The sequence below is a fragment of the Mytilus trossulus genome, chromosome 4 (genome assembly GCF_036588685.1).
Source record: "Mytilus trossulus isolate FHL-02 chromosome 4, PNRI_Mtr1.1.1.hap1, whole genome shotgun sequence".
Taxonomy (NCBI): domain Eukaryota; kingdom Metazoa; phylum Mollusca; class Bivalvia; order Mytilida; family Mytilidae; genus Mytilus; species Mytilus trossulus.
In genome coordinates this window covers 43,415,124-43,442,503 of record NC_086376.1, presented here as the reverse complement: position 1 = coordinate 43,442,503, position 27,380 = coordinate 43,415,124, and the positions used below count along the sequence as shown (strand labels likewise).

At 31.5% G+C, this 27,380-nt stretch overlaps 1 protein-coding gene across 1 annotated transcript in view; it reads left to right on the top strand.

The window, feature by feature from the left end:
- Positions 1-1,400: 1,400 nt before the first annotated feature.
- The window catches only part of LOC134716631 (unconventional myosin-IXa-like), a 41,047-nt gene continuing 15,067 nt past the window's right edge, over positions 1,401-27,380 (top strand). The window contains exons 1-6 of the mRNA XM_063579641.1: positions 1,401-2,021; positions 18,983-19,051; positions 22,761-22,872; positions 23,805-23,955; positions 24,336-24,468; positions 25,708-25,840. Of these exons, the coding sequence (XP_063435711.1) occupies positions 1,401-2,021; positions 18,983-19,051; positions 22,761-22,872; positions 23,805-23,955; positions 24,336-24,468; positions 25,708-25,840 (1,219 nt within the window). The remainder of the gene's footprint in view (positions 2,022-18,982; positions 19,052-22,760; positions 22,873-23,804; positions 23,956-24,335; positions 24,469-25,707; positions 25,841-27,380) is intronic.

Here is a 27,380-nt window from a genome sequence, read left to right as displayed (position 1 = left end):
AGTATACAGAAAACATTGTGATTTCTGGAGACTTGAATTCAGATTTATTTTCGTATAATAATAATAAGTTATATGATATAATTCATCAATTTAATTTAAAAAACGTTATTAATAAACCAACAAGGGTAACTGATCACAGTAGTACTTTACTTGATCCAATCATTTTAAGTGATGCTATACAATTTTCTTTTTCTGATGTACTGAATGTACCTGATAACATCAGTGACCACGATGCCTCTATTATTTTTTTACAATGTCCAAAGTCCGAAACAAAGTCTTTTAAACGGGAAATATGGTTATATGAAAAAACAGATGTTGAAAAGTTTTCAAATATGTTGAATGCAATTGAATGGAATGAACTCTTTTCCAATGTTGAGGAAGTAGACGAAATGGTCACTATATTCACTGAAAAAATCCTCAGCATTGCAAGAGAGAGCATTCCAACCAAAATAGTAACCATACGTGGTAATGACAAACACTGGTTTAACACTAATATCAGAAAAGCAATTCGAATAAGGGATAGATTACGAAAAAAATCAATAAAATCTAAAAAAGAAACGGATATTAATAAATATAAGAAACAGAGGAATAAAGTGAACAATATGAAAAAGGAAGCGAAAGAAAATTTTGAGAAAAACTTGGAAAATATAATACTAGATAACGCTTCAGATTCTAAGACTTATTGGAAAATTATGAAGATGCTGATTAAGCCAAATAGAGGATCTAATAACATACCCCCATTAAAAAATATTCTTAATGATAATCGTTTTGAGGAGTTCGCAGATAGAGACGACGAGAAATGCGACATTCTAAATAAGTATTTTTGTTTCATTTCATCGCTAGCAGATGTTGATGCTCAATTACCCGATTTCGACAAAAAAACTAACAATTTATTGAATGATATAGTGATTAGTACTAGTGAAATTGTTGATATCATAAAAACTATAAATCCCAAAAAAGCGTCCGGCCCGGATGTCATTAGTCATAAGATGCTTAAAATTTGTCCCGACAAAATTGCAATTCCATTATGTATTATATTTAATAAATCCTTGCATCAGTGCAAATATCCTTCCAGCTGGAAAATTGCAAATGTTATAGCCTTATTTAAAAAGGGGGATTGTTCATTACCTTCAAATTATAGACCTATATCACTCATAAGTTGCATAGGCAAAGTCATGGAACGTGTTGTATATAAATATGTTTACAACCACTTACAAAGATTTAAATTAATTTATGAGTATCAATCGGGTTTTCTTCCTAAATGTTCAACGGTTCACCAACTGTTAGAAATATATAATTGCATATTGAACTCACTTGAAAAGAAAGAGATAAGTTGTTTCGTTTTTTGCGATTTCTCTAGAGCCTTTGATAAAGTTTGGCATGATGGTTTATTACATAAAATGAAGGCTTATGGTATAAATGGAAATCTGTTAAAATGGTTTAGAAGCTACTTAAGTGATAGAAAACAAAGGGTGGTTATCAAGCAATCTTCTTCAAAACTTTGCAGTATTTCAGCTGGAGTTCCTCAAGGGTCGGTCCTTGGACCATTACTTTTTATAATATATATAAATGATATTGCAGAAAGACTTATTTCACTGTGCAGACTCTTTGCAGATGACACATCGTTCAGCTGTGCGGATCGTGATGCTTTTCAGATAGAAACTGTGATAAACCATGATCTAGAACAGCTGAACGAATGGTCCAAAAAATGGTTAATGTCTTTTAATCCAGATAAAACAGAAATTATGTTATTTTCTAATGTTGAAACCCCAGAAATGAACTTTATATTCAATGATAAAAATATACCTATTACAAATATGCATAAACATTTAGGGGTTACATTTAGCAATGATGCTAAATGGAATGCCCACGTTGATAATATTATATCAAGCACGTCTAAACATATAAATATGCTAAGGAAGTTGAAATATAAACTGAGCAGGAAAAATTTAGAAAAACTCTATTTAGTTTTTATAAGACCTTTATTTGAGTATGCAAGTGAGGTTTGGGATAATATTGGGGTAAGTTATGTCAATAAACTGGAGCAATTACAGCTCCAAGCTGCTAGGATAGTTACGGGCTTACCTATATTCACAAGCTCAAGGGCTATTTTTGAAGAACTTGGATGGGAAACATTAGCTGAAAGAAGAGAGAGAAGAAAAATCCAAATGTTTTATAATATTCAAAATAATAATGTTCCAGAATATTTGTCAAATTTAATTCCCCAAAAAATACAAAGTATGACGGTTTATCCTCTACGCAATGGAAATGACATCATTATTCCATTCTGCAGACTAGCATTAACTAATGATTCTTTTATTCCATCAACCATACGTCTTTGGAATAATCTTGATGATTCAACTCGTGATGTGGAATCAATTAATAAATTTAAAACTGAACTAAAAAACCGTTACCCTCAGAGTAATATTTTTGTTCCGAAGCAATATGAATTTGGAAATCGAAAATTGAATATAATTCTCACCCAACTTCGATGTTTTGCATCATCCTTAAACTATGATCTATATAGGGTCAACATTATTTCTGACCCTTCCTGCCGCTGTGGTGTTAATCGTGAAGATTCCTATCATTTCTTTTTTAAATGTATATTATATTCAAACATACGAAATAAAATGTTTGAAAGTCTTCGCTGGCTTCCAAATGATTGTAAAATTAACATAGAACTACTTACCTCGGGTAGTTGTCTTCTTACTTTAGAGCAAAACCGAAACATTTTCAAAAATGTCTTTGAGTTTATTAAAAGTTCGGAAAGATTTCAAATTGTCTAGGTAGCAAACCATGATCGCACACACATCATCATCTAAGATTTCTTCTCCCTTTTTTTTGTCCTTTTTAATTTTTTTTTAATTGGGGTTTTGTTTTTTTAATATTATATTTTTTTTTTTTTTTTTTTATTTATTTATTTTTTTTTTCTGTTTTCAAAATAATTTATTCATTTATATATTTTTATTTATTTTTTCTGTATTATTATTGTTTTTTTTTTTTTTTCTTCAATCTTCAATTTTCCGTCTTTTGATCCATATTTATATATATATTTACTAAATTAGATATACCATTCTTTACATGCATGCTCATACATATATTTTTGTATTATATTGCTATAAATGTTAAATGGAGAAGACTTCATAAGTCTGTTTGACTTGTGTCTTATCCAATTTGTACTTTAACAAATAAAATATGTTTAAACTAAGGGGTACCTGTAATCACTGATGTAAACACGGCTCTGATAAGAACTATTCTTAGTTATAAATTAATAGCATGAAATATATCAAATCATTCTTAATAACAAAATAAATAATGAAAGGAAGGAAGAAGTCAGGTTTTTTTTATGAAACATACTAGACATCACATGGGATAACAGTATCCTGAAATTTTAAAGTTGTGCATCTATCAAAAAAAAATATAATTAAACCTATTTAAAGCGGAATCAACTACGTTGATTTAAATCTCTTATATAAGGTTTAGCGTTTGAGATAAATAATTCAAAGCTATTTTGTGTTCCCAGTGCCCAACATTTAGAAGTATCAGTGAAAAATGACCAACTCGAAGTAAACCATATAGTAATATTCGCCTTTTTGACGTTCCTGATGAAGGTAGATCCAGAAAAAGCGCTTCGGTCGTATACAACTTAAAACGTTTTCCTTTCTTGTTTATCGATTGCAAAAGCCATGATGATAATATATTCTCTTTTATGATTTATTTCAGTTCCAAGAAATGATACGGAAGGAATACTTAATATATAGCGTTGCAATGAAAGTTGTGCTAGGTGTATTTCAGCTTGCCCCTAGACAAAAAATGTACTGGTTCAGTGATTATAGACGTAATACTAAACTCCAAAATATATAACAATGAACTAAAATCAAAATCATACAAGACTTAGAAGGACAGAGGCTCCTGGATTGGGACAGGCGCACAGATGCGGCGGGGTTTAACATGCTTCGTGAGATCACAACCCTCCCCCTATACCTCTAGCCAATAAAGAATGAAAAACACACAGTAATACGAACAGTAAAACGCACTTTAATAGGAAATACAAGTCCTATGTCAAAATAGGAAACAAACTAATAAACTAATCAACATGACAATGATAATAAAATAACAAAGGACTACTATATAAGGCTAGCAGTTACTATCATACGCCAGCTTCAGACCTCAACTTATAAACTAATTGAAAGGTTTTATATGTCTTCATTATGCACACTCTCTCCCTGTTGCATTTATTGCTAATTTGTTCCGGAACATTCATGAAATATTTCTCACTGGCAACAACAAAAATCGATAATTTTTAAATAGGTTGTTAACATACAAATTACGAAGAAACGTAAGATTCAACTTCCGAGGACAAAGTTTCTCTTATAGATGGATTTAAATATGTATTAACTTCACATTGGTCAAACACCTCTTTAATTGTTTCGTTCTTATTTTTTTTTTAATTTCAAATTTCAGTTTCAGCGTTCTGTAGGTGAATTCTTTACTAAAAATTCAGCGTTTTACATTGCACTGTTTTTTCGAGAGCAACATAAGTGTACGGCCAAAAATGGAAAAAAATCCATCATGCAGCTGACAGTGTGGCTTCTCTTTGCACGCCCCATTCTGACTGGATGTACATGTGTACTTTTAGTTTGCTCAAAGTCGATTGTCGTACGATAACTTAAAAATACCCAAATAACAAAATGCAAATACGGGACAATAATATCCTTTAATACAAAAAAAATCTATTCCTTTTGTTTACTATTATAAAACAGAAGTTGATTTAGAACCTCTAATGGAGCTACGTGTATGATAACCAGTCCAAACGTTTAACTTTTAAAGTGGGGTGAGGTTGTTTTGTAAAAGCTCTAACAATTTTATTAAGTTTTTAATCGCTATTAATCAACTTGTCTGGTTCAAAATTTAACACTAAAAGGCATGGATAATTTTTCTTTTGTTCTCTGCTGGCACAGAATATTATATCATCAAATTAGGGATCAGAATATTTTAATGTACCATTACCATCAAAGCCCCTAGTGGTAATATCAAGTAAAAAAACAGGGACTATCTAAATATTGGTTCCCCAGAAGATTACCATTTTTCGCTGATAGAAACTTTTGAACACAATTTTCAACTTTCAAAATGCCGGCACCTACAACTGGATAGATGGGTGCTTAATGTAGTACAGCGACAACTATTACATAAACATGAATGCAAGTTGGGTGGTTAATGTAGTACAGCGGTAACTATTACATAAATATGAATGCTCGTGAAAATAATGTTTATGGTATACGTTTATATATGATATGAAAGGTTTCAACTTTTACAAAACCAGAGCTATTCTTTGGATTTAAAAGTTTACTTTATTTGACCTTTTCAATTTTATTTGACTTTATTTGCCTTTTTAACTTCATTTGGTTCGAGTGTCAATGATAAGTCTTTTGTAGACGAAACGCGCGTCTGGCGCAAAACCGGCAGAATTTATATTCTGGTATCCATCTATGATGAGTTTTTGTAGATACCTTGTAACAGTATCTTGGTTCCAATTTGCTGATATTGGATCTTAGTACCGTCTTAATTTCAGCGTAAATAAGATTATATTAAAAACCTCCCACACTGTGGACTAGCACAACCTTAATTAGGACACCATCATTCAGTATCATAAAACCAGCAGGTAAAATGGTCAATATCAGAGCCGTACGTCTGTTTTTTAAATAGATTATCTTCTTTTAAGAAATATTAATTTTGTCATCCAATTTTTCACCGCTTACAAATGTCCGTTTTATTTCATACATAAACTTTTAAGTATCAGTATGTTTTTAATTCATATTGTTTCGTTTCGTTCCGCTTTTATTTCGTTTCGCTTTTTACAGGTATCCCTCTTATTGCCCCTTTTCTGTTTTGATATTTTAAGCAAACATTTAAAAAATCAAACTTTCAAAAAGTGAAATAATCAAAATTACGCGTTAGGTTTAGTATTTTAAAAGTTTGATCAAATTTCTAAACTATCAAATTTATAAACGATATTTAGAACTTTGATATTTTAATAATTTGGTTAAAATTTCAAAATTTCAAAACTTTAACACAATTTGAAATTTTGATATTTTAAAACTTTGATCAAAATTCCAAAAATCTAAAATTTCAAAACTTTTTAAAACTTTGAATTGATAAGTGTTACACGGACCACAACTAAAGTTATAATCTGTTTAAAGACGTTTTTGTAAAATGTAATCTATTCTATAACTGTAGTAATCATAGTAACAGCATACATATAGCAGGACAGACAAGAATTCATTGTTCATGCATGTATGTGCATTATTATATTATATAATTTCGTAGTGTATGCTGATACGTTTGTATATCATCACAATAGATAAGGTGACATGTCAGGTAAAGAATTTTGAAAATGTATAAGATTGTATCAATATGTATTTGTTAATGTTTCTTATTTTCTTAGAATTATTGTTTGCCACGTATCATCTCTTTTTTACACGGTCTTGGAATTTATGATGTAATTGAAATAAGGTTTTCCCCAAACCTCCTGTCTTATCTTTTCGGAGACCAGCAAAGTTGCTCTCTTCTATTTAGTCTTTTAACTGCAAGATTGTGCAAGTCGTATTGTAACAGACGATGTCTGACCAACAAATACTTAAAACTCAAACATTTACTTGTCATTCCACTGGGTCCGTTTACACAATATATTTCAATGTAATTTGAAAAACCAAGAATTACGTTGTATACTTTCTTGAATGTCGATGTGATGACATGCAGTATGTGGGAGAGACACACAGTCATTCAACAAACGCATGAATGGTCATCGAAGTGACTACACTTGCAAGCTCGACCTCCCCCGTAAATCGTCATTTGCAATCGCCTGGGCCCGCCTACCCTTATATTTAACGCCTTATCATCGCTATCACAGACCACAACAAGGGATGATTGAGGGCTTCACAGATTGAAAACAATTCCCAGCGTACGTATTAATTCGTGAACGCTCAAGATTACTATTAAAGTGTGTCTAGATCGAAAATAAACTGACAACGCCATGGCAAAAAACGAAAAAGACATTTTACAGACACATAATAGTACACAAGACACAACATATAGAACTAAAGACTAAGATGCAGGCACTGAAATAAATTTATTACATAATAAGTACGTCTAATATGTTACAACTGTACGACGGATCCATATTGGTAGATTGATTATGTTATTATTATTATTGATTATGTTTTGATTATCATTGATTATGTTATGATTATTATTGATTATGTTTTATTCGCATACTAGTAGTTAGTATTATATGTAGAGAGCTTTACTAAAATAGTTGAATCCAAATGAGTACTAGTAACTGAACTATCTTTTATTGACAAATAAAGATGTTATTATTAATAGAAGCCGGTTATAATCCTTATTTTTTTGGTGAAAAACCTAACATTGTTTTGCCTTTCTGTTTGTATAAAAATAAAAACTAATTATACACATTGCGATAAATTCCAGTATATATGTAATAATTCATCAGGTTTATTTATGTGAAATTGATTTGTCAAAGTCTTCCGATCTATGAAATTCTTCAGTGTTTACGTCATGCATACACATTGTTGATAATAAGCAAGTAACAATTTTAATAGTGTTTTTCCCAAAATGCGGAAGATGACATATATCCATTTTTCCCTTCTAAATGAAAATAAGTTAAACCCAGTAAGCATACAGGGGTTTTTTGTGGGGTTTTTGTTCTTAAAAAAGATACCCTGTAATATGTTGTTGGCATTCCTTTAAATGACATATCTAATGTTTGAGAAATTGACCAAGTATGAAAGGAAGGTGTGGTTTTACAAAAGCGTTAAACAATAGTAGATATTTAGATTTCGTCTTTCTTTATTTAAACTAAATCTTTACGCCTACATTAAAAAGGGAAATGTGTACATTTGAGGTTTAGACTAAAATAAAGTCTTCCATTTCAAGATCAGAAACATATAAGAGAATGGATTTAATAATGATACATTCATTTCAAATGAATGTATTTACATAACAGAGATATTAGAAGTTGTGGTAAAGGTGCCAAAAAGACAACTTTCCATCCAAGTCACAATGTATAAAAGTAAATTATTATATATCAAAGTACGTTTTTCAACACATAATTTTACCTCACTAAACGACAAGCTATAAAGGGTTCCATATGACCAGCATAAAACCATTTAACCAAACAGGAAAATCAACGGTCTAGCTAATCTCTATGAAAAAAACGAGAATAAAAAAACACAAAATATCAAGTGAAGTCGTTTGTTGATGTGTTACATATCTTTTTTTTGTATTATTTTTTTTTGTACATAAGATAGGCCGTGAGTTTTTAAGTTTGATTTGTTTAATATTTGTCATTTCTGGGCCTTTTTGAGCTATGCGGTATAAGCTTTGTTCATTGTTGAATGCCGTACGGTGACCTAAAGTTGTTTATTTCTGTGTCATTTGGTCTCATGTAGAGATTTTCTCATTGGCAATCATACCACATCTTTTTTATCTACACTGAACGAATAAATTTGATTTATGACACAATATACAATATACATACAAAATCAATAAGATTAGGGTGAGATGTAAATCAATATCAGAAAAACAACATTGGACGAAATGCCATGACATAAAATAACGTAAACAGGCACTTAAAACTAATATTTTTTTGTAAAGTATGAAGTCCGGAAATATTTTTTGTTGTTGTTCATAGTACGAAATCAGAGGTGAAATTTATAGTCATACTAAACACTTATCATAGCTTGTATACATAAAAATAGTGAGACGCGATATAACACTTTATAAGTAAATATTAAACAAAAGACATTCATTAACAATTGTAGCAAAAGATCAAACTTATGTTTCACTATTTTTTACATATTTACTTTTCATGTTATTTTTGTTCACACATTGTTGTCAATATAATGTAATTATATGCGACTGTCATACATGTGGGAGGTTTAGCTAGCTATGAATCCAGGTTTAATCCATCATTTTCTTGTACCAGGTACCACATCAGAAATATGACAGTTGTTATATCCATTTGTTTGATGTGTTTGAGCTTTTGATTCTGCCATTTGATTATGGACTTTCTGTTCTGATTTTTCTTCGTTATTTTTGTTATTTTATTATTTTTTATTACAATATGTATCTTAATTGGCTAACAGCAACCTCGAGTCATTCTGTAACAACTCTTTCTTTAAAAAAGGAATGTAACATTCAGGATGAACCGAGCATCAACAAATTCAATAAAAGAGGGTGAAGCTCAAAGATACCAGAGGGACATAAAATAAAGTGCACAGGTAAAAGCAGGAATACTTCATTTATTTACATCTTCCTCAACCGATTGAATATTCAAAAATATATATTGTTTTTATATTGTGGATTAATGAAGTAGAGTTAATGTCTCTTGCTAATACTTGATGGGACTGTTCTGGTTTCAACAAGGGATATAAAGGATTCAGTTACAGAATGATGATCTTGAAGTATTTCTATGTACTGTTAATACAGTTGTTTTGGAGTTATTCTATTATTGCGATTTTTGAAAACTGTTAGATTAGCTATTGAGATTTTAGCAAAAGCTACATACAGATAAATGTACCAGACAAATAATGTGATTTCTTTTGATCCTCAAGGAGTTCATTTTTTGCATTAACAAAACATCGTGATGATTTCTGAAGTTACATTAATAAAGTTGAAAGTGGAAATGGGGAATGTGTCAAAGATACAACAACCCGACCATAGAGCAGACAACAGCAGAAGGTCACCAACAGCAAGCAGCGAGAAATTCCCGCACCCGGAGGCGTCCTTTAGATAGCCCCATAACAAATATTTCGCAAAATTGTGACCCATATTTTTGGCACATCCCCGTAAACCCAATAATAGGAAGTTACCACTCCCCCCCCGGATGCCATCACGATAGAGGAGATTTTGAAATTTTACAATTATCGTTTTAAAGAACGACACATGATAGATCTTACTGCCATTATTATAACATTGCAAAATAAATCTTCTTTTGAATCATGGTGAGATATATTCAACAAGTTGTGTCAAACATCAGGATGCGGATTCGTAAACAATCTATAAATGTACAACAATTTGACAATGTTTACAATTTTGCAGTTACATCTAAGCGGTTTTTTTTTATTTCTAAAAGCGAGTCATTATTATATTATTTTATTTGTAACAAGTCCTTTTACCAATGATAATGTCCGATATACGAAACATTTGAAAAGTATAGCGGTACTCAATTCACCATTATTATCAAAGGTAAAACTGTTATCACATATGTAAAACGAAAAACGTTTGAAATCGACACAACATAAGTTTAACTGTCATCATCACGAAAATTTTTTACATGGCACAACTCAAAAGATCTTAAAATATACAAAATTGTCGCCAATATTGGGATTTTACTGATTGTGACCTACATATATTCCCAATTCGAGTATTTTGATTGGTAGTGGATACCGTTGACAACCTGATCATACCAAAAAATAAACTAAACAGGGAATGATAATAATTTTCAAAGACAAATAAAAGAGCACTATAACGCGTATTAAGATGATAAAAATCGTTAAAACCTACCACTGCTGTTGCCTTAATTCATTCTATTAATATGAAAAAAATAAGTTGGTGTGATTGCCAATTAGACAACACTTCACAAGACACAAAATGACACAGAAATTAACAAGTATAGGTCACCTATAATAATTAGCATGGTATCATGTTTTTGTATAGTATAATCTAAGAAAGATACTCACATCAATATTTTACTTAATACATGGAAACTGGTAGTACACGAGTAATTCGTTTGTGAGGAAGAAGTGATAATTTAGTTTTTTTACTTTATTTGATATGTTTAATTATTCAAAGACATGGTGGTGCTTTTATGCGATCATTAATTTGCTTATGTCAAATAGAATATGTGGTATGATTGCCAATGAGACAACTATCCACAAAAGACCAAAATAACACAGATATTAACAACTATAGGTCACCGTACGACCTTCAACAATGAGCAAATCCCATACCGCATTTTGAGCTATAAAAGGCCCCGATAAGACAATGTAAAACAATTCAAACGAAAAAACTAACGGCCTTATTTATGTAAAAAAAAAATGAACGAAAAACAAATATGTTACACATAAACAAACGACAACCACTGAATTTACAGGCTCCTGACTATGTAGACATTGAAAGAAATAATTAATACTTAACATTATTATGATGAACATGATATTGAAAGTGTATGCTATGGTGTCATTGTTTTCAAAGAACTCTTAAATATAATCATTGTGGAAGAACAAATTATCGAATGGTTTCCCAGGCATTCACACAATACAAGTTGTCGTATTTTGTATCAATTGATTTTTATCAAAACTCATTTAAGTTGAAAAAGAGATATCTTTAAAATTGCTTTGAAGTATTTTTAACACCGTTAATGCTTTTGCTGACTGACATGTAATTTAATAAAGCATGAACGCCTTTTTTATGTAACCAATCAAGAAACAGCTAATTTAAATGTTTTGTTTTATTTAAGTTTGTCAGATTTAGAGTTTTCCCAATAATGCCTTTTTCGAAGTAAAAAAAGGAACAAAAATAGAATTTTGTAATTAACCACAACACATACAGTCACCTTTGCAAAACATATAGTCACTTATCATCTGAAGGTGCACTAGGAAATGTGGTAATGTAAAGTTGTTATGATTTAACAATTTAAAAAAAAAATTAAGATATTAATTGAGGAGTAACAACTTATTTTCCTTATACTTGAAAACTCTATAATATTCGGAGAAATATAGATATTCGGATGAAACTATATTCTTTCTATAACTGTTTTTGATTGTACTTAGTTTTGGCGTATTTTCATTTAAGTTTGACAAAACAAATCCAGGAAAGAGTATATTGCAGCATGAACATTATTATTTATAAAACAATGAATACAATTTCTCTTTCAGAACATCCTCAAAATGTGAACAGGATTGCTCACATTTCTTCCGATCAAAATGTCGACAAATAGAGAAGATGATAGTGATTTAGCCACGCTTCATAGTTTGAACAATGAGGAAATACTTTCACGACTAAAAAAAAGATTTTATGAAGACAAAATATATGTATGTACAAGTTTCTTTTATTACATGCTTGATATATGTATGTACAATGTACAAGTAACTTTGATATATAAAACTCATGCTTGATATATGTATGTACAATGTACAAGTAACTTTGATATATAAACTAATGCTTGACTAGCTAGCCTTATATTCAGGAGAATGGCTACAATCACATCCTTTAATCTATGTTTCATCAATTTAAATAAATGTCTTAACCTGGAAGGATTTTGGGTTTGATAGCAGATTTTTTATGGTTTCTTTAAATAGTTTAAAGACTTGAAGAGAAAAGCGACAATTTATAGCTAAACTTTTTTTTTTCACTTGCTGACTGTTGTCGACACAAGCAATTGGTGATGCAGAAAATATTACTTTTTGATGGTTTTGTTATTTTGTTATTTCTTGGAAGGAAACCGATATCTCCTTTAAATCATTTACCACTATTTTGATTATAATGTTTTCTCCAATGAAATCATGTCTTCAAAAATTTAACGCACAGAATCACAATTTAGATAACTGATATTGAAAATGTATGTCAATAAAAATTAACAAACACTCCAAATTCCAATTGCCAATTTCAAAAAGGAAGAATTACATACATGTTTTCAAAGAAAATGAAGTTTCATATCTGGTGACATTGCTATTCAACCCTCCAACCTGTATGACAGTTGTTTATAGTTCCGTTTTATTGACAAAATTGAGTTACCAACTCATATAGACATAATAGGTTAATGTGACAATAATAAGAATTAAACAGCCAAACTTGTGTAAACAGGAACCTGTTATTTAACATGTTTAAACATGTTTCTCGTTTTTCGTTTTTCTAAAGATTAGACAGTTGGTTTTCCTGTTTAATTAGATTTTACACAAGTCATTTTTGGGACATTTAAAGCTTGCTGTTTGTTTGGAGCCAAGGCCCCATGTTGAATGCCGTACTTTGACCTATAATAGTTTACTTTTTACACAAATTGTGAATTGGATAGAAAGTTGTCTCATTGACACTCATACTACATCTTCTAATATCTATGAACAAAACGACTGACTAAAATATTCAAACGAAATTACCAATAAATCTAACAAAGACACCTTTAATTTACAAAAGGGTTCATGTTGCATAATTTGTAGTTTTTTATGAAGAATATTTTCTAATCCGAGTTTGTTGCTCCTTGGTCTTTTAACTTATATTTTTTTTTAATGTATATTAGAAATTACAACAAAGCTCTGATAAGAAACATGATAACTATGTACACACTCGGGAAATAAATCATTTCTTCTCGATTGAATTTATTAATTTGAAATAAAAAGGGGGAATGTAGCCGAGTTAAACAATTTCATTTTTCTAATGGTCAATCAAAATAATCAAACATTAAAGTAGATATATATTGGATATAACAGGTTGGGTGAATTTTATTAGACACTTTAACATTTTAAAACATTTCGGAACATCTAATATTACAGACTATTTATAATCGGAACATCGAATATTACAGACTATTTATAATTTCATCAATCCCACAGCAAATGTACCAAAATATGAACGAGATATGTCAACAATGTTGAAAAAACAAATTTTCGTCAGTTTCTTAATGTTATTGTTCCATTACTCACGCTGTAATGACTATGTATTCATGGGTGGGCCCATCTTTCGGATTAAATAACAGGTATGTTTAAAAGATATTAATCTAGCGAGGTCATAACAGTTTTTAGATTGTCACAACGTGTAACACTTTTTTTTTTAAAGTTACAACAGTCTGTTATCTAACTGTTAGTGTATTTGCAGACTACCAAGCGTAAACTTCTAATTAAACATATTTAAGTCTATATTTCAGAAAATTTCTAGCTTATCTATTTTGAGTTAACTGTATAAAAATCGTTGCATTTCAAATTCAAAGTATGTGGGTCTTGTGTAGACGAAACATGCGCTGGCGTATACAATTATAATCCTGGTACTTTTGATAAATATTAACCAGTCTATTTTCTTGCATTTACATTTAAGAAGTCAGTCTATTTTATGTCTTCTTCACATCGCTGTTTTGTTTGCGATGATTTCTGCCATTCATGAATTTGACATTTTTCCTCTTTAAACATGACCTAATCGGTTATACGGTGTTAACGTTGGTGAATTCGTTTTCAAAATTAAACGACACACTTTCTTGTCATTTTGCCTTGTTCAACAGCTTTATTCCCGTCATTTGTGTAAAGAGCTTTTGTACTTACAAGGTATATTTTATGTATGAATCTCATTTGTTTTCATGTGTAAATGTCTAAAAGCAAGATGCTTTAATGAGCCTGTGTCGCTTACCTTGGTTTATACCAATGTGCATGTTAAACAAGAACACAGATGGGTTCATGACAAAATTATGTTTTGGTAATGTGATGTGTTTGTCGATCTTACTTTATTGGACATGCTTGCTGCTAACAATTATCTCTAACTATATTGAACTTGGCCCAGTTGTTAAAATGGAAAATATTTTGTAAAAAATTACTAAAATTTACAAAACTTATGAAAACTATTAAACATTGACCTTAAATGGCTATAACTCCTTAAGGGGTCAGTTGACCATTTCGATCATGCTTACTTATTAGTAGGTCTTACTTTGCTGTACATTATGCTGCTTACAGTTTATATCTATCTACAATAATATTCAAGATAATAACCAAAAGCTGGAAAATTTTCTTAAAATTACTAATTCAGGGGCAGCAACCCACACGTTGCCTGACTTGTCCGAAATTTCAGGGAAGATAAATATAGACATAATGAACAATTTCATTCCATTACTTTTGCTCTAAATGCTTCGGTTACAGAGATATGTGCCAAAAACTGTATTTTACCCTATGTAATAGTTTTAGCCATGACGACCATCTTGGTATCTTGGTCAGCGTGCAGGGTCTTAAAACTAGATACCCTAATGATGATTGTGAAAAAGTTTGGTAAAATTTGTCTGAGTAGTTTCAGAAAAGAAGATTTTTTGTAAAAGATTACAAAAATATACGAAAAATTGTTAAAATTTGACTATAAAGGGAAATAACTCCTGAAGGGATCAATCGACTATTTTGGTCATGTTGACTTAATTGAAAATCTCACTTTGTTGAACATTATTTCTGTTTACAGTTTATCTCTATCTATAATGATATTCAAGATAATAACCAAAAACAGCACAATTTCCTTTAAATTACCAATTTAGGAGCAGCAATCCAACAACGGGTTGTCCGATAAATCTTAAAATTTCAGGGCAGATTTAACTTCGTGTCAGATTTGCTCTAAAAGAGAGAAAGATACCAAAGGGACAGTCAAACTCATAAATTTAAAACACACTGACAACGCCATGGCTAAAAATGAAAAAGACAAACAGACAAACAATAGTACACATGACAGAGCATAGAAAACCAAAGAATAAACAACACGAACCCCACCTAAACCTAGGGGGGATTGCAGGTGCTCCGGAAGGGTAAGCAGATCCTGCTCCACATGTGATACCCGTCGTGTGTCTTATGTGATATAAAATCCGGTAAATAGTCTTATTCGGAAGGTCAAATTCATGAAAAGGAAGGGGAATGCTTTGGTTTCAGAGACAAAAGCCAAAAACCTACATTTTATCCCTATGTTGTATGTTTAGCCATGTTTGCTCTCTTGGTTATTTGGCCGGGTCACCGGACACATTTTTTAAACTAGATACCCCAATGATTATGTTGGCCAAGTTTGGAGAAATTTGGCCCAGTAGTTTCAGAGGTGAAGATTTTTGTAAAAGTTAACGACTACGAACGATGGACGCTAAATGATTAGAAAAGCTTACTTAGCCCGTTGGGCGAGGTGAGCAAAATAGAAAAGCTCTTTCAAATACCAAATAATCAACTACCAACTTGTTCTTTAAGCATTGTCTATTTATGGGAATCGTAGATACAAATTTCTTGTTTTGGGTTATAATAATTCATATTATGTGAAGAAACTACGTTGAATCTACCAGAAAATATACTGAAGATAATGTTATCAAAATGCTGGACTTTTTTTATCAACAATGTATTTGTTGAGTTTGGAAGATTCATATTTCAACAGACAGTCGGTATTCCAATGGATACTTATTGTGCTCCTTACTAGCCGATCTGTTTTTGTACTCATATTCATTCTAAAAAAACTCAGAAAAAGCACCTTGCGAAATTCTTTTAATTTTTGCTTTCCGATATATTGATGATGTCCTATCATTGAATAACCCATATTTCAGCCAATACTTGTCTGATATATCCCAGTGAACTTGAAATAAGTGATACTAACGATACAACAAGGACTGCTTCATACCTTGATCTTTTCCTCAATATTGACACAGATGGACGACTTCACACGAAAATCTATGATAAACGGGACGATTTCAACTTTTCCCTATTATCAATGTACCATTCCATCTGCCCCTTCGTATGGTGTTTACATATTGATTGATACGTTATTCCCGTGCATGTTCACACTTTACGGACTTCATATACAGGAGTGTGCTCCTAACGCAGAAACTGCTCGAACGGAGTTACGAGGAGGACAGATTAAAAATGACACTCTTAATATTACGGACACCATCACGAATTGGTTGATCCATACGATGCATCTTTGTCCAAACTAACTGTGGACATTTTACCCAGTGTGAGATTATGGTTTGTCATTACGTCGTCTGATCGTTTATTACCGAACGTGACTTATTCTCGATTGTGACTGTTTTATTGTGTTTGAATTCGCACTTCTATAAGACGTGTCACGGTACTTTTCCACCCAAATTCATTTATTCAGTTTTGATATTGTCATCGGATTTTGTCACATGTCTCAAAAAATGGAAAACACCACGTTTAATAATTCATTGCGTCCGAAGCGCTTTTCATGATTCACCTTCATTAGGAACGCTCACAGCCAAACATTTGAAATCCGAAGATGAATAAGTACCGAAAATCGTTGAAGAGCTTAACGTTTGTTGTTGTTAATCTTATTCTTTTCTGTTGTATTCGTGTTTTATGGTAAAGATGATTAATCAGTTCATTTATTACATTTTAGTTAGGATAAACTAAATTTACACGATATATTTGGTATACAGTTTGATTCAGTAGAAACACCGACAAAGCTAGATAATATAATTAATTATCTTATTACTACCTACTACAATTTGATATTAAGGAGTATTGTAATTTTCACTGTTCTTTATAAATATTAGATAAGTCATACAAATCTAATCTTGAATTTCATCCAAAGTCTTTCTTAATTTTTAGAACTCATTTTAAAAATTCAGATGTGACGTAACTTTGTACTTTGTGCGTTGCTAAACACGGCTGCATATTTTTGTAATGTATCCGTTTTTATTCTGTAGCTAGTCACCACTTCAGTTTAATCATGTATATCTATTATATAGTTGTTTTATGAAATCTACGGTTTGTAAAAGTATGAATTATTCTAAATGATTAGGATGTTCTTGTTCGAGGTCGATAACCCTGGCCGAATTGGTCACATGTGTTGGGAACTGTTGATCCTCGGTAATCTTCAACTTTATACTTGTTTTGTCTTTCAAACTTTTTTTCATCTGAGCGTCGCTGGTTTGTCTTGTGTGGACGTGGCGTCTGGCGTATTTTATTTGAATCTTTGTCCTATATTTTCTCCCATTCGTTTGTATTGTAGCCCTGTCATGTAATGTTGTCATTTTAATGTTAAAATTAACATCGCCATTAAAGCAAGAGGTTTGGCATGCCCCAAAACCAGGTTCAATCCACCTGTTGTTATTCTTAAAATGCCCTGTACCATTTTTCTGACTTGGAACAGGGCATTTAAGTTCGTTTCTGTGTGTGTTACATTTTAATGTTGTGTTTATGTTGTGCCGTAGTTCTCTTATATTGGATACGTTTTTTTTTTCAGTTTTAGTTTGTAGCGCGGATTTGTTTATCCTATCGATTTATGAATTTCGAACAGTGTTATACTACTGTTGCCTTTATTTATTTAACTACACTAGAATACTGTCACTAGAGTTTTTCTTACGTGTAATATTTTTTGGCAATTGAATATGTCATTGCACCTAATAAAAAAATGGACTTAAAATTATTGATTTTGATTGCTTATTGTAAAAACATTTGAAACAGATACTGCAAATCAGTGATTTTTCAACCGGTTCAAATGAAATAAAACAAAACATGTGCCCTCATGCGAAGACAAATAATGTATCTTTTTTATTAGAACTCAATAATAGCGGTTGTTTAGTTTGAATAAGTTATAAAGCTTAATGCTTGATTTATAAATGTACACTGTAATGGTGAAAAGTCTTGATAACTTATTCATATAAAAGAATAGCCTTTGAGAGAAACAAATATTATTATGTGGTTACAATTATAATGCTGTAACTTATGGTATTGGTTTTAAAACGTTCAATAGTAGTATCTTAATGATCTTATGTCTGAGAAATAACTCAATAAAGATTGATTAAGAGAGAAAACGACAAATAAAACAATATAATACAGAACTGACACATTCATATAAAATTAATCAAAGTTATTGAAGATATAGATATATGAAGATGTGGTGTGAGTGCCAATGGGAAAAATCTCCATCCAAATCACAATTTGAAAAAAGTAAACCATTATAGGTCAAAGTATGGCATTTAACACGGAGCCTTGTCTCACATCGAACAACAAGCTATAAAAGGCCCAAACAACGATTAATGTTTAACCATTTTAACAGAAAAAAAACCAAGGTCTAATCTATATAATAAACAAGAAACACTCATGAATTCGAAATTTATTTGTATGGCAAAAAACTACTCCTGTCTTAGATCATTATGGTTAAAGAAGAAAAATATTAAGAAGTATCAGAAGTTATACATGTAACATATTTTGTTTTATTTTGTTTTTAATTTCAGACGTACATAGGAGATGTTTTAATTGCAGTCAATCCTTATAAAAATATCCCACATTTATATGATACAGAGGTGAGTTATATTTTATTCTTGTCTACCTTATTAAAAACCGAGAAGCACATCAAATAAGGTAAAACAAAGAAAAAAGCGTAAAAATGCGAAAAAAAACTTTGTCAATTCATTCTGTATGAGTCTGTTCCATGGAATTCGGCTAATTCGTTTATCGTCCATTATTGCTGTAAATCATTTTTGGGGGAATTTTGTCATTTGATTGCTAAATCTTATTTTTCTTTGTTGTGTTTTTCGTACTGTTGTTTGCCTATTGGTCTCGTTTTAGTCATGGGGTTGTCAGTTGATGTTTGATTTATAAGTTTGTATGTCCTTTGTCATCTTTCGTCTCTGCTTTGGGACTTTGTAAATTTTGTTATGCACTAAGTGTTTTTTCTTTGCTGAAGACTGTATGGGCGACATAGTTTGCCTTCATCTACGTTTTATTGTCTACCGTGATTGCTTTGTTTCATTGGAGATCAGACCACTTGTCATTATCTATATATAATTCGTCTCAACAATGTAAGATCTGTTTATCTTCTGAAGCATTTTTTTATTATTCGGGATTCGAAATCATGCTACAGAGATATCGTGGCAACACATCTACTTGCACAATACCCAACGCTCTATACCATTGGACCACCTAGGCGCTACACAAATAAAGCAGGTGGCTGGGTGTTACTTTTATTTGACATTTTTTAATCTAGCGTCGTAACACAGTAAATTCCAATCCCGGCGAGGAAATAACAAAAAGTTGCGAATGCAAATCAACAGATCTAACATTGTTGGGTTGATGTTTAGACGAGTTGTGTATACAGAATGTACACAGCCATGTAACACCATTACTGCTGGTGATCCGATCGACAAATCTGTTGTAGAGGTGTTACTAGTTCCGACGTAATTATATAAATTCAAGAGTCTATCCTAAATTGAGGTACATTTAATGGCCTTCCAAATACTTTTCGATCCCTAACATCACTGAAGGTGTAACACCACTAATTCAGGCCCGGCCAGAAAGCACATACCAGAAAGTAGTACATATTTAACACAAAATAGTTCCTACGCATGAGTGTAACTTTCAAAATATGAAGAATATTTAGGTATTTCTGGTATCAAATGAAAGCTGAAGGACTGGTGATCATTGCAGAACACTTTTGGACTTTAAATTTTGAATATTAAAAAAACTGCACCAAATTTTAAAAAGAGGGTACATTTAGTCTGTTTGTCAGATCTGAAGTACCTGTTTTGGTACATCCGAAGTTCTGGGAACCAGTTCTTTCTTATATGCCATGTAAGGTATGTTGATTTTTTCAGTAGAAGACACCATAAAGTGTTGCTTTGACATGCAATGATTGCCACTTTATTTGAACTTAAAATGAAAGAGGTGTGCCTGGTTGAAATGGAGGAATTTAACATAGAAAGTAATGGGACCATGAATTAGTGGTGTACTTCCTGAAGAGACATTTATTATCGAAATGCGGACATGATCCTCATGTTGTGTTTTTTCCATCTTTGCCGCAAGTTTATTGTTTTCGGTATAAGATTAATATAGAGATCCATTTTGTTACATCTTGGAATCAATTCGTTTGGCAATCGTCAATGGCAGTCAACAAGATTTAAGAACATCAGTTGTTCGACCTGTTTGTCAAATGCGTTTTGTTAAAATATATTTTTTCACTCTTTTGGTCTTTTTGAAAATGTTGTTTGTTTTGTATTAAGACCCCTCTTTAAAGAAATTTGTTGCAAATCTATTGTAAAAATATCAGCTAAATTATCTATAGTAAAGGATCCTACAAATTAATGTAAGATACAGTCACAGAAATATTTATATTTATAAGTACGTCTGAACCAGAGACAACTCTATGCTTTATCCATCGGATCACCAGCTGTGATGGTGATACATGGCTGTGTACATTCTGTATATACAACTCGTCTAAACATCAACCCATCAATGTTAGATCTGTATTCGAAAATGTTTTGTTCGTCCCTCGCCCATATATATATATCTCACCTCCTATTCTATTCTATTAAACAAACGCTTGGGGACCGTGTATATTCCGTTATAGGTTACTAGGCAGGGCTTATTAGTAGTGGTGTGTTTTACTAGCCAGTATTTTACTTCCAAACGTTAAGATAGTCAGTAAGTTAAATTCGTTACATTGTGTAATAGTGACCCAAATATATGGTATGAGGTCACTAGCACACTATGTAACAAATAATATTAGGGTCAATTTTGCGCCAATTGGTGATTAACTTAAGAACATCAGTTGTTCGACATGTTTGTCAAATATGTTTTATTAGCATAGAATTTTACACTTACAATGTATTTTGGAAAATGTTCTTTGTGCAGTATTGAGACTCCTCAACCGAGAAATTTGTTTTACATGCACACGCATAAAAATTGCGGATTTATCCAACGCGATTATATTAGGTTTGAACGTTGATTTCAATTATATTATTTTAAATAAGACTTTGTGAGCTATTATGCTAAAACCGGTGTATGTTTTCATCGTGTTCTAGATATTTGTAAGAAAGATGATTTAATAATTGTATATATAAATTTGTCTGTACATGTGAACCATGTGAACTATATATATATACCTAAGTCATGTGGTTCTTTGTTTTGTTTTTAAAATCACATAAAGTATTAGGAATATTTCGTAGTATATAAACTTATCATAGATACAAGGACTAAATTTTGTATATACGCCAGACGCGCGTTTCGTCTTCAAAAGACTCATTAGTGACGCTCGAATCCCAAAAAGTTGAAAAGGCCAAATAAAGTACGAAGTTGAAGAGCATTGAGGACCAAAATTCCTCAAAGTTTGCTAAATCCAGGTAAGGAAATCTATGCCTGAGGTAGAAAAGCCTTAGTATTTAAAAAATTCTAAATTTTGTAAACATATAATTTATGAATATAACCATATCAATAATAATTCATGTCAGCACAAAAGTGCTTACTACTGGGCTTGTGATACCCTCGTAGTATATGTTTTTTCTGTTCACACATCTTGTCTCATTTATTGTATTCTTCTTCATTTTCTACTGGTTCCTGAGTTACAATAATCCAACTGACTTATTTTTTGCAAGCAAATCGATTATTGTGAAACCCGTGATTTACCACACATTTATTGGACAGCTGAGGAATCTTATGACCGCCTACATAAAGACCAAACTAATCAGTGCATTCTTGTGACTGGTGACTCGGGAGCAGGAAAAACCGAAAGTACGAAATATATATTGAAGCACCTGACAGCAAGATCGCAATGTGAAATCGAAGATTTAGTCAAGAAGCTTAACCGTGTTAGTATATTATAGACATTTGGTATGATTAGTAAAATGAACATTCATTTTGTATTAAATTAAGTATAAAACACATCCATTTGGTGTCATAATTTGTTATAATTTCTTTTCATAAACTATCAGAACTTTTAAAACTTTATTTTCAATCAGTTTGTATTCATTTTAATAGCATTTAAGAAAGCTTTACTATCAACTTAATCGACAGAAGGTTTTTAATTGTTGCCATTCTATAAAATTAACAAACAATAATATTCCAAAAAATACTTATGAATGTGTTATGCAATAAAAGAGAAAATTCAAGGGACCCACATCAATTCATTCATTTAAAGGATGCTTTGTTCCAATTTCTTATAAGACATGTTTAGTTAATGTTTATTGATAAAAGTTTTGCATGTATATAGATTCAAAATATTCATTTTTTTTTATCTAGGTCAATCCATTAATAGAACTATTTGGCAATGCTAGTACAACACTGAACAACAATTCAAGCCGATTTGTGAAATTGATAGAACTTTCATATGAAGGCAGAATTCTAATTGGAGGTGATCGTTTTATTAAATTTCTCAAACTTTTGTGCAGTAATATTTGTATTTTCAGTTCAAAATGATGTTGTTGAAATCAGTCTGGTTTACAACTGTTTCCCATTTCAAACAAATATATAATTTCAAAAATTAGCAACGACCTTATTGATTTAAGTCATATGCAACGAGTGACTGCTTAACATAAACCTAATCTTATTCTCGAACCAATGCATGTATATATCATACACTAAGTCTTCTGTGTACCATATTTACATATATAACGCATTCATTTCGTTTAATCGTCCAAAAAAAATTCACTCGGTCAGTGGTGTTGTGAAAATGTAGTAGCTAATTAGTAATCGTATTTAGAAACCGAATGTTACCTTTGTGAACAATCAACAAAGAAGCATGGATATTCAGGTACATATAAGCACGTGTAAAACATGTACAATATAGAAATAGTTTTTTCGCTGACGGATCGATGTTTGCGTTTGTTTACTCAGTCTGCAAAGTTGGGTCTTCCTTTTGCACTTTTCTAAATGCGATCAGCTGGTGTTTACGATAAAGGTCACGTTGAGGTAACTGCAAACTAAAAACATGTCGTCGAATCGTTGGCTGGCAATTCATTTGATTTTTTGTGTTTTAACGCCACTTTTAATCACCGCATATACATGTAGGCTATTTCGTAGCGGCCATTTTCTATTGATGCAGGACGCCGGAGTGCCCGCAGAAAATCACTGACCTTTGAAAAACTGACAATCCAAGTCAATTAAGATTAGAGTCGAGTTCACTTCTATGAGCAGGGTTCGAACTCACAACATCAGTGCTGACTGGCTAGTGATAAGAGTAGTACGCAAACAGTTCAGAAAAAAAATCTGCTTCTTAATTAGGAAAAATTGACGAATAATTTCAGTTTAAGATTATGATGCATTTGTCAATTGAAACTATTGTAGGAGCAGTGAGAACATTTATGGTAGAGAAATCCCGTGTCGTACAACATAAACCCAGTGAGAAGAATTTCCACATATTCTATGCATTTTTTGCTGGATATGATGAGCAAGAGTTGGAATATCAATATTCTTTAAAACAACCATCTACATACAGGTACAAGATCATGATTTTTTTTAAAATTATCAATGACAATGACGAAGTTTATCTGATAATACATTAAATATACATCGCTTTTCCATTAAATCTATCTAATTCAAATATAGATATTGTTTTAGTTTAATGTTTTTCATCTTAAATGCAATTCATTTGTACTTCAGTTGTTTCAAAAGTGGCCCCTGGCATATTTTCGTTATCAAGTAATTTTAACATAGATCAACTAACTCATCTTCTCTGAAAATTTGCATAATGTAAGTTCCTAAAAAAATTAATCTTGCATAATTTACACATGTTATGTTGTAACGTAAAAAGCTATATTGACACAAATTGATTGCATTTTTCTCACTTACTTACGAAGTCTTGCCATGATTTTATAGAATTATGGTTGGAGATAAAAGTAATCGACATAGCGACGCTACCAGCTTTTGGGAAAAAGAAGAAAAACAGCAATATAGGGAAAGGTTTTCTAAAGGCTGTGAAATCTTAAGAGAAATCGACTTTAAAGAAACGGTAAATAAAAAATTGTCACTACTGCAGTAAGGTGTACATTTGTAAACCCACATCCACACTATTCCAAATAATTGAGTTTGAATATACTAGTAGTAAATTATCTCTATTGCAGTAAGGTAAAATAAAAACCAAAAAAAAAACCAACAACACGGTTTTATACATGAAACTCTTAATTGTATCTAATATATACCATTTCAATATAGAATATATTAACATGAAGGTAATGAACGTGTATGTATCTTTCATAATTGAAGGGTTCATCTATTATGTATCGTATTATCTATGAAAGAAAACACAGTTATCAACTGGGGCAATATGCGCAATTGTTTCTCCATAGGCCGTAATGGTAACGTTTTCTTCTGTTGCTCAGCCCATATCGTAAACTTGTATTTGTATGATGGCTTGTTTCGAAGCTGAGACATTTTTACATATGTGGTTAAATTTTCGGGGTACGAAGTGTGATTCATTTTTCCGTAATTTAGCAAACCCCGAGTATCCTTTTGCGATGTGGCTCCTCATGGTAAAATATTTTTTTTTAACACAATAAGTTCTTTGAAATTTTAATACTTTGAACACATTTAATAGCTCCATGGTTTTTACACATTTATTCTGTGTTCCCCTACTTTCTAAATTAACACTAATGGTTCAGCTCAGTCATTTGTTTATCATAGAAATGTGTCAAATATCACTACACAGATTTTTTGTTTACACATGACTTTTGTGTTCCTCAGTTCAAGGCGCATTAGGGGTATTGTCCCGACTGTTTGAGGGTTCAAAAGAAAATGCGTAAAAGGCCAACTATTTGTCCCATCAAGCTTGTGATATTTTTAATCTCCTGCCTTTTCCCTGTCAAATCAAGTTGATCTTGTTGATTTATCGTTAAATGGAATAACTCTTTACATGTTATGTATCCAAAGCAATTTCTAGATTCAACGGAAGGACCTATATTCTAAACTTTGAAAGCCAAGAAACTTTAAAACGCGCGAAGAACAACACGACCTAAATATATCTAAACATAATACCCAAATACATCTGTGGTAATCTCTTAGGGATAAATGGGTTTCATAATGGTTTCAAATTATCATTGTAGAATTAATGAAAAGTAGGTTATGAATCATGCCAGTCCTCAATCATGTCAATATACAAGAAAGATAAACAACTAGACGTTAAGAATCTACTATAAATCAATTATTTCATTCATATTCATTTTATTAGTAAATTGACTTGTTTTGTATTTAGGAAATACGTGAGATCCTGGATATTTTAGCAGCATGTTTACATCTAGGTAATATTAAGTTTGAGGAAATGGATGACAACACGTATGGCGTAACAATTGTAGATGGTGAAGATGGTGATAAATCCTTACGACGAGGTTAGCAGAATAAATAATCTCTGGTATCTCAGATATATTTGAGTTGTGTCATTTATAAATTGTTTTACAACAACCATTATGATAAATATAACGGGAAAATTCCCTAAAGTAAATGAAATATCAAAGCGATATTAAAACTCATAAAAGGAAAAAAAACATGATTATTCAAAGGCAAAATAAAACCATTATAATACAACACAAAAAATGAACAAAAGACTAAGCAACACAAACAAAAAGAAACAACTGATTTTATATACGATAAAACAATACACCAGTAGCTCAGTGGTTATCAGCCCATTGTTTTTTTTCTTGGAATTATCTTACATTTGTCATTTCCAGGCTCTTAATAATCTACTATGCGATAAGAGTTTTGCTCACTGTTGAAGATCGTGTGGTGACCTATAGTCGTTAAAATTTATGCAATTTGGTCCGTAACAACAACAACAACAACAATACTTTATTATAAGAGGGTTACACAGTAAGCTAAATAACTTATCTCCCCCAAAGCCCTCATCATGAAAATTAAACAAAATGCAAACATAAAGATTGTATACATCAGTATAAAAAGTCAAGTATGATAATAACGTTAAATATAACTGGATAAAATGTTATGAAAAAATAAACATGATGACATAATCAGTTTTCAATATTATTTATACAGGTTTATTTCAATGAATGATCTGTTATTTTGTATTTGAAAGAATTAACATTTGCAATATGTCTAAAACTCTTAATGGTATTGGCTAATTATTCCACAAGAATGGTCCAGAATGCATAAGAGATTTTTTTAACAATTCTGTTTTTGGTAAATAGGGAGTATGAGGTTTCCTTGAACAGCATTTTTAAGGGGTATGGATTTCTGTCTGAAACATAATGAAACTTGTTAGTAAGATATGATGGGGCATCATTTGTGATATTTTATTCTCTGTTGAACTGTCATCCAATGTTTGAAAAAGGGCTCGGAAGGATTGAAAGGGTCTGTTTCTAGTATTAATCTTGCAGCACTCTTTTGTAATTTTAATATTCTATTTAAACCCTCACTGCTACAACTACTCTACACTATACAACAATAATCAATTAGTGGCAAGATATAAACATTATAGAACAATTTTCTGCAGTCTAGATCACATCAATTTGGTTTGTCCATGTGAATAAACTTATCATAGATACCAGGAATAAAATTTAATATTTACGTCAGACGCGCGTTTCGTCTACAAAAGACTCATCAGTGGCGCTCGAATCAAAAATGTTATAAAAGGCCAAATAAAGTACGAAGTTGAAGGGCATTGAGAACCAAAAATTCCTAAAAGTTTTGCCAAATACAGCTAAGGTAATCTATTCCTGAAGTAGAAAAGCCTTAATTTTTTTCAAAAAATCAAAGTTTTGTTAACAGTTAATTTATAATTTTGGACATATCAATGATAACACAAGTCAACACACGTGCTGACTACTGGGCTGGTGATAACCCTCGGGGAAATAAATCTCCACCAGCAGTGGCATCTTCCCAGTGGTGAGGGAAGGGTCAATTTTAAAGCCTAAT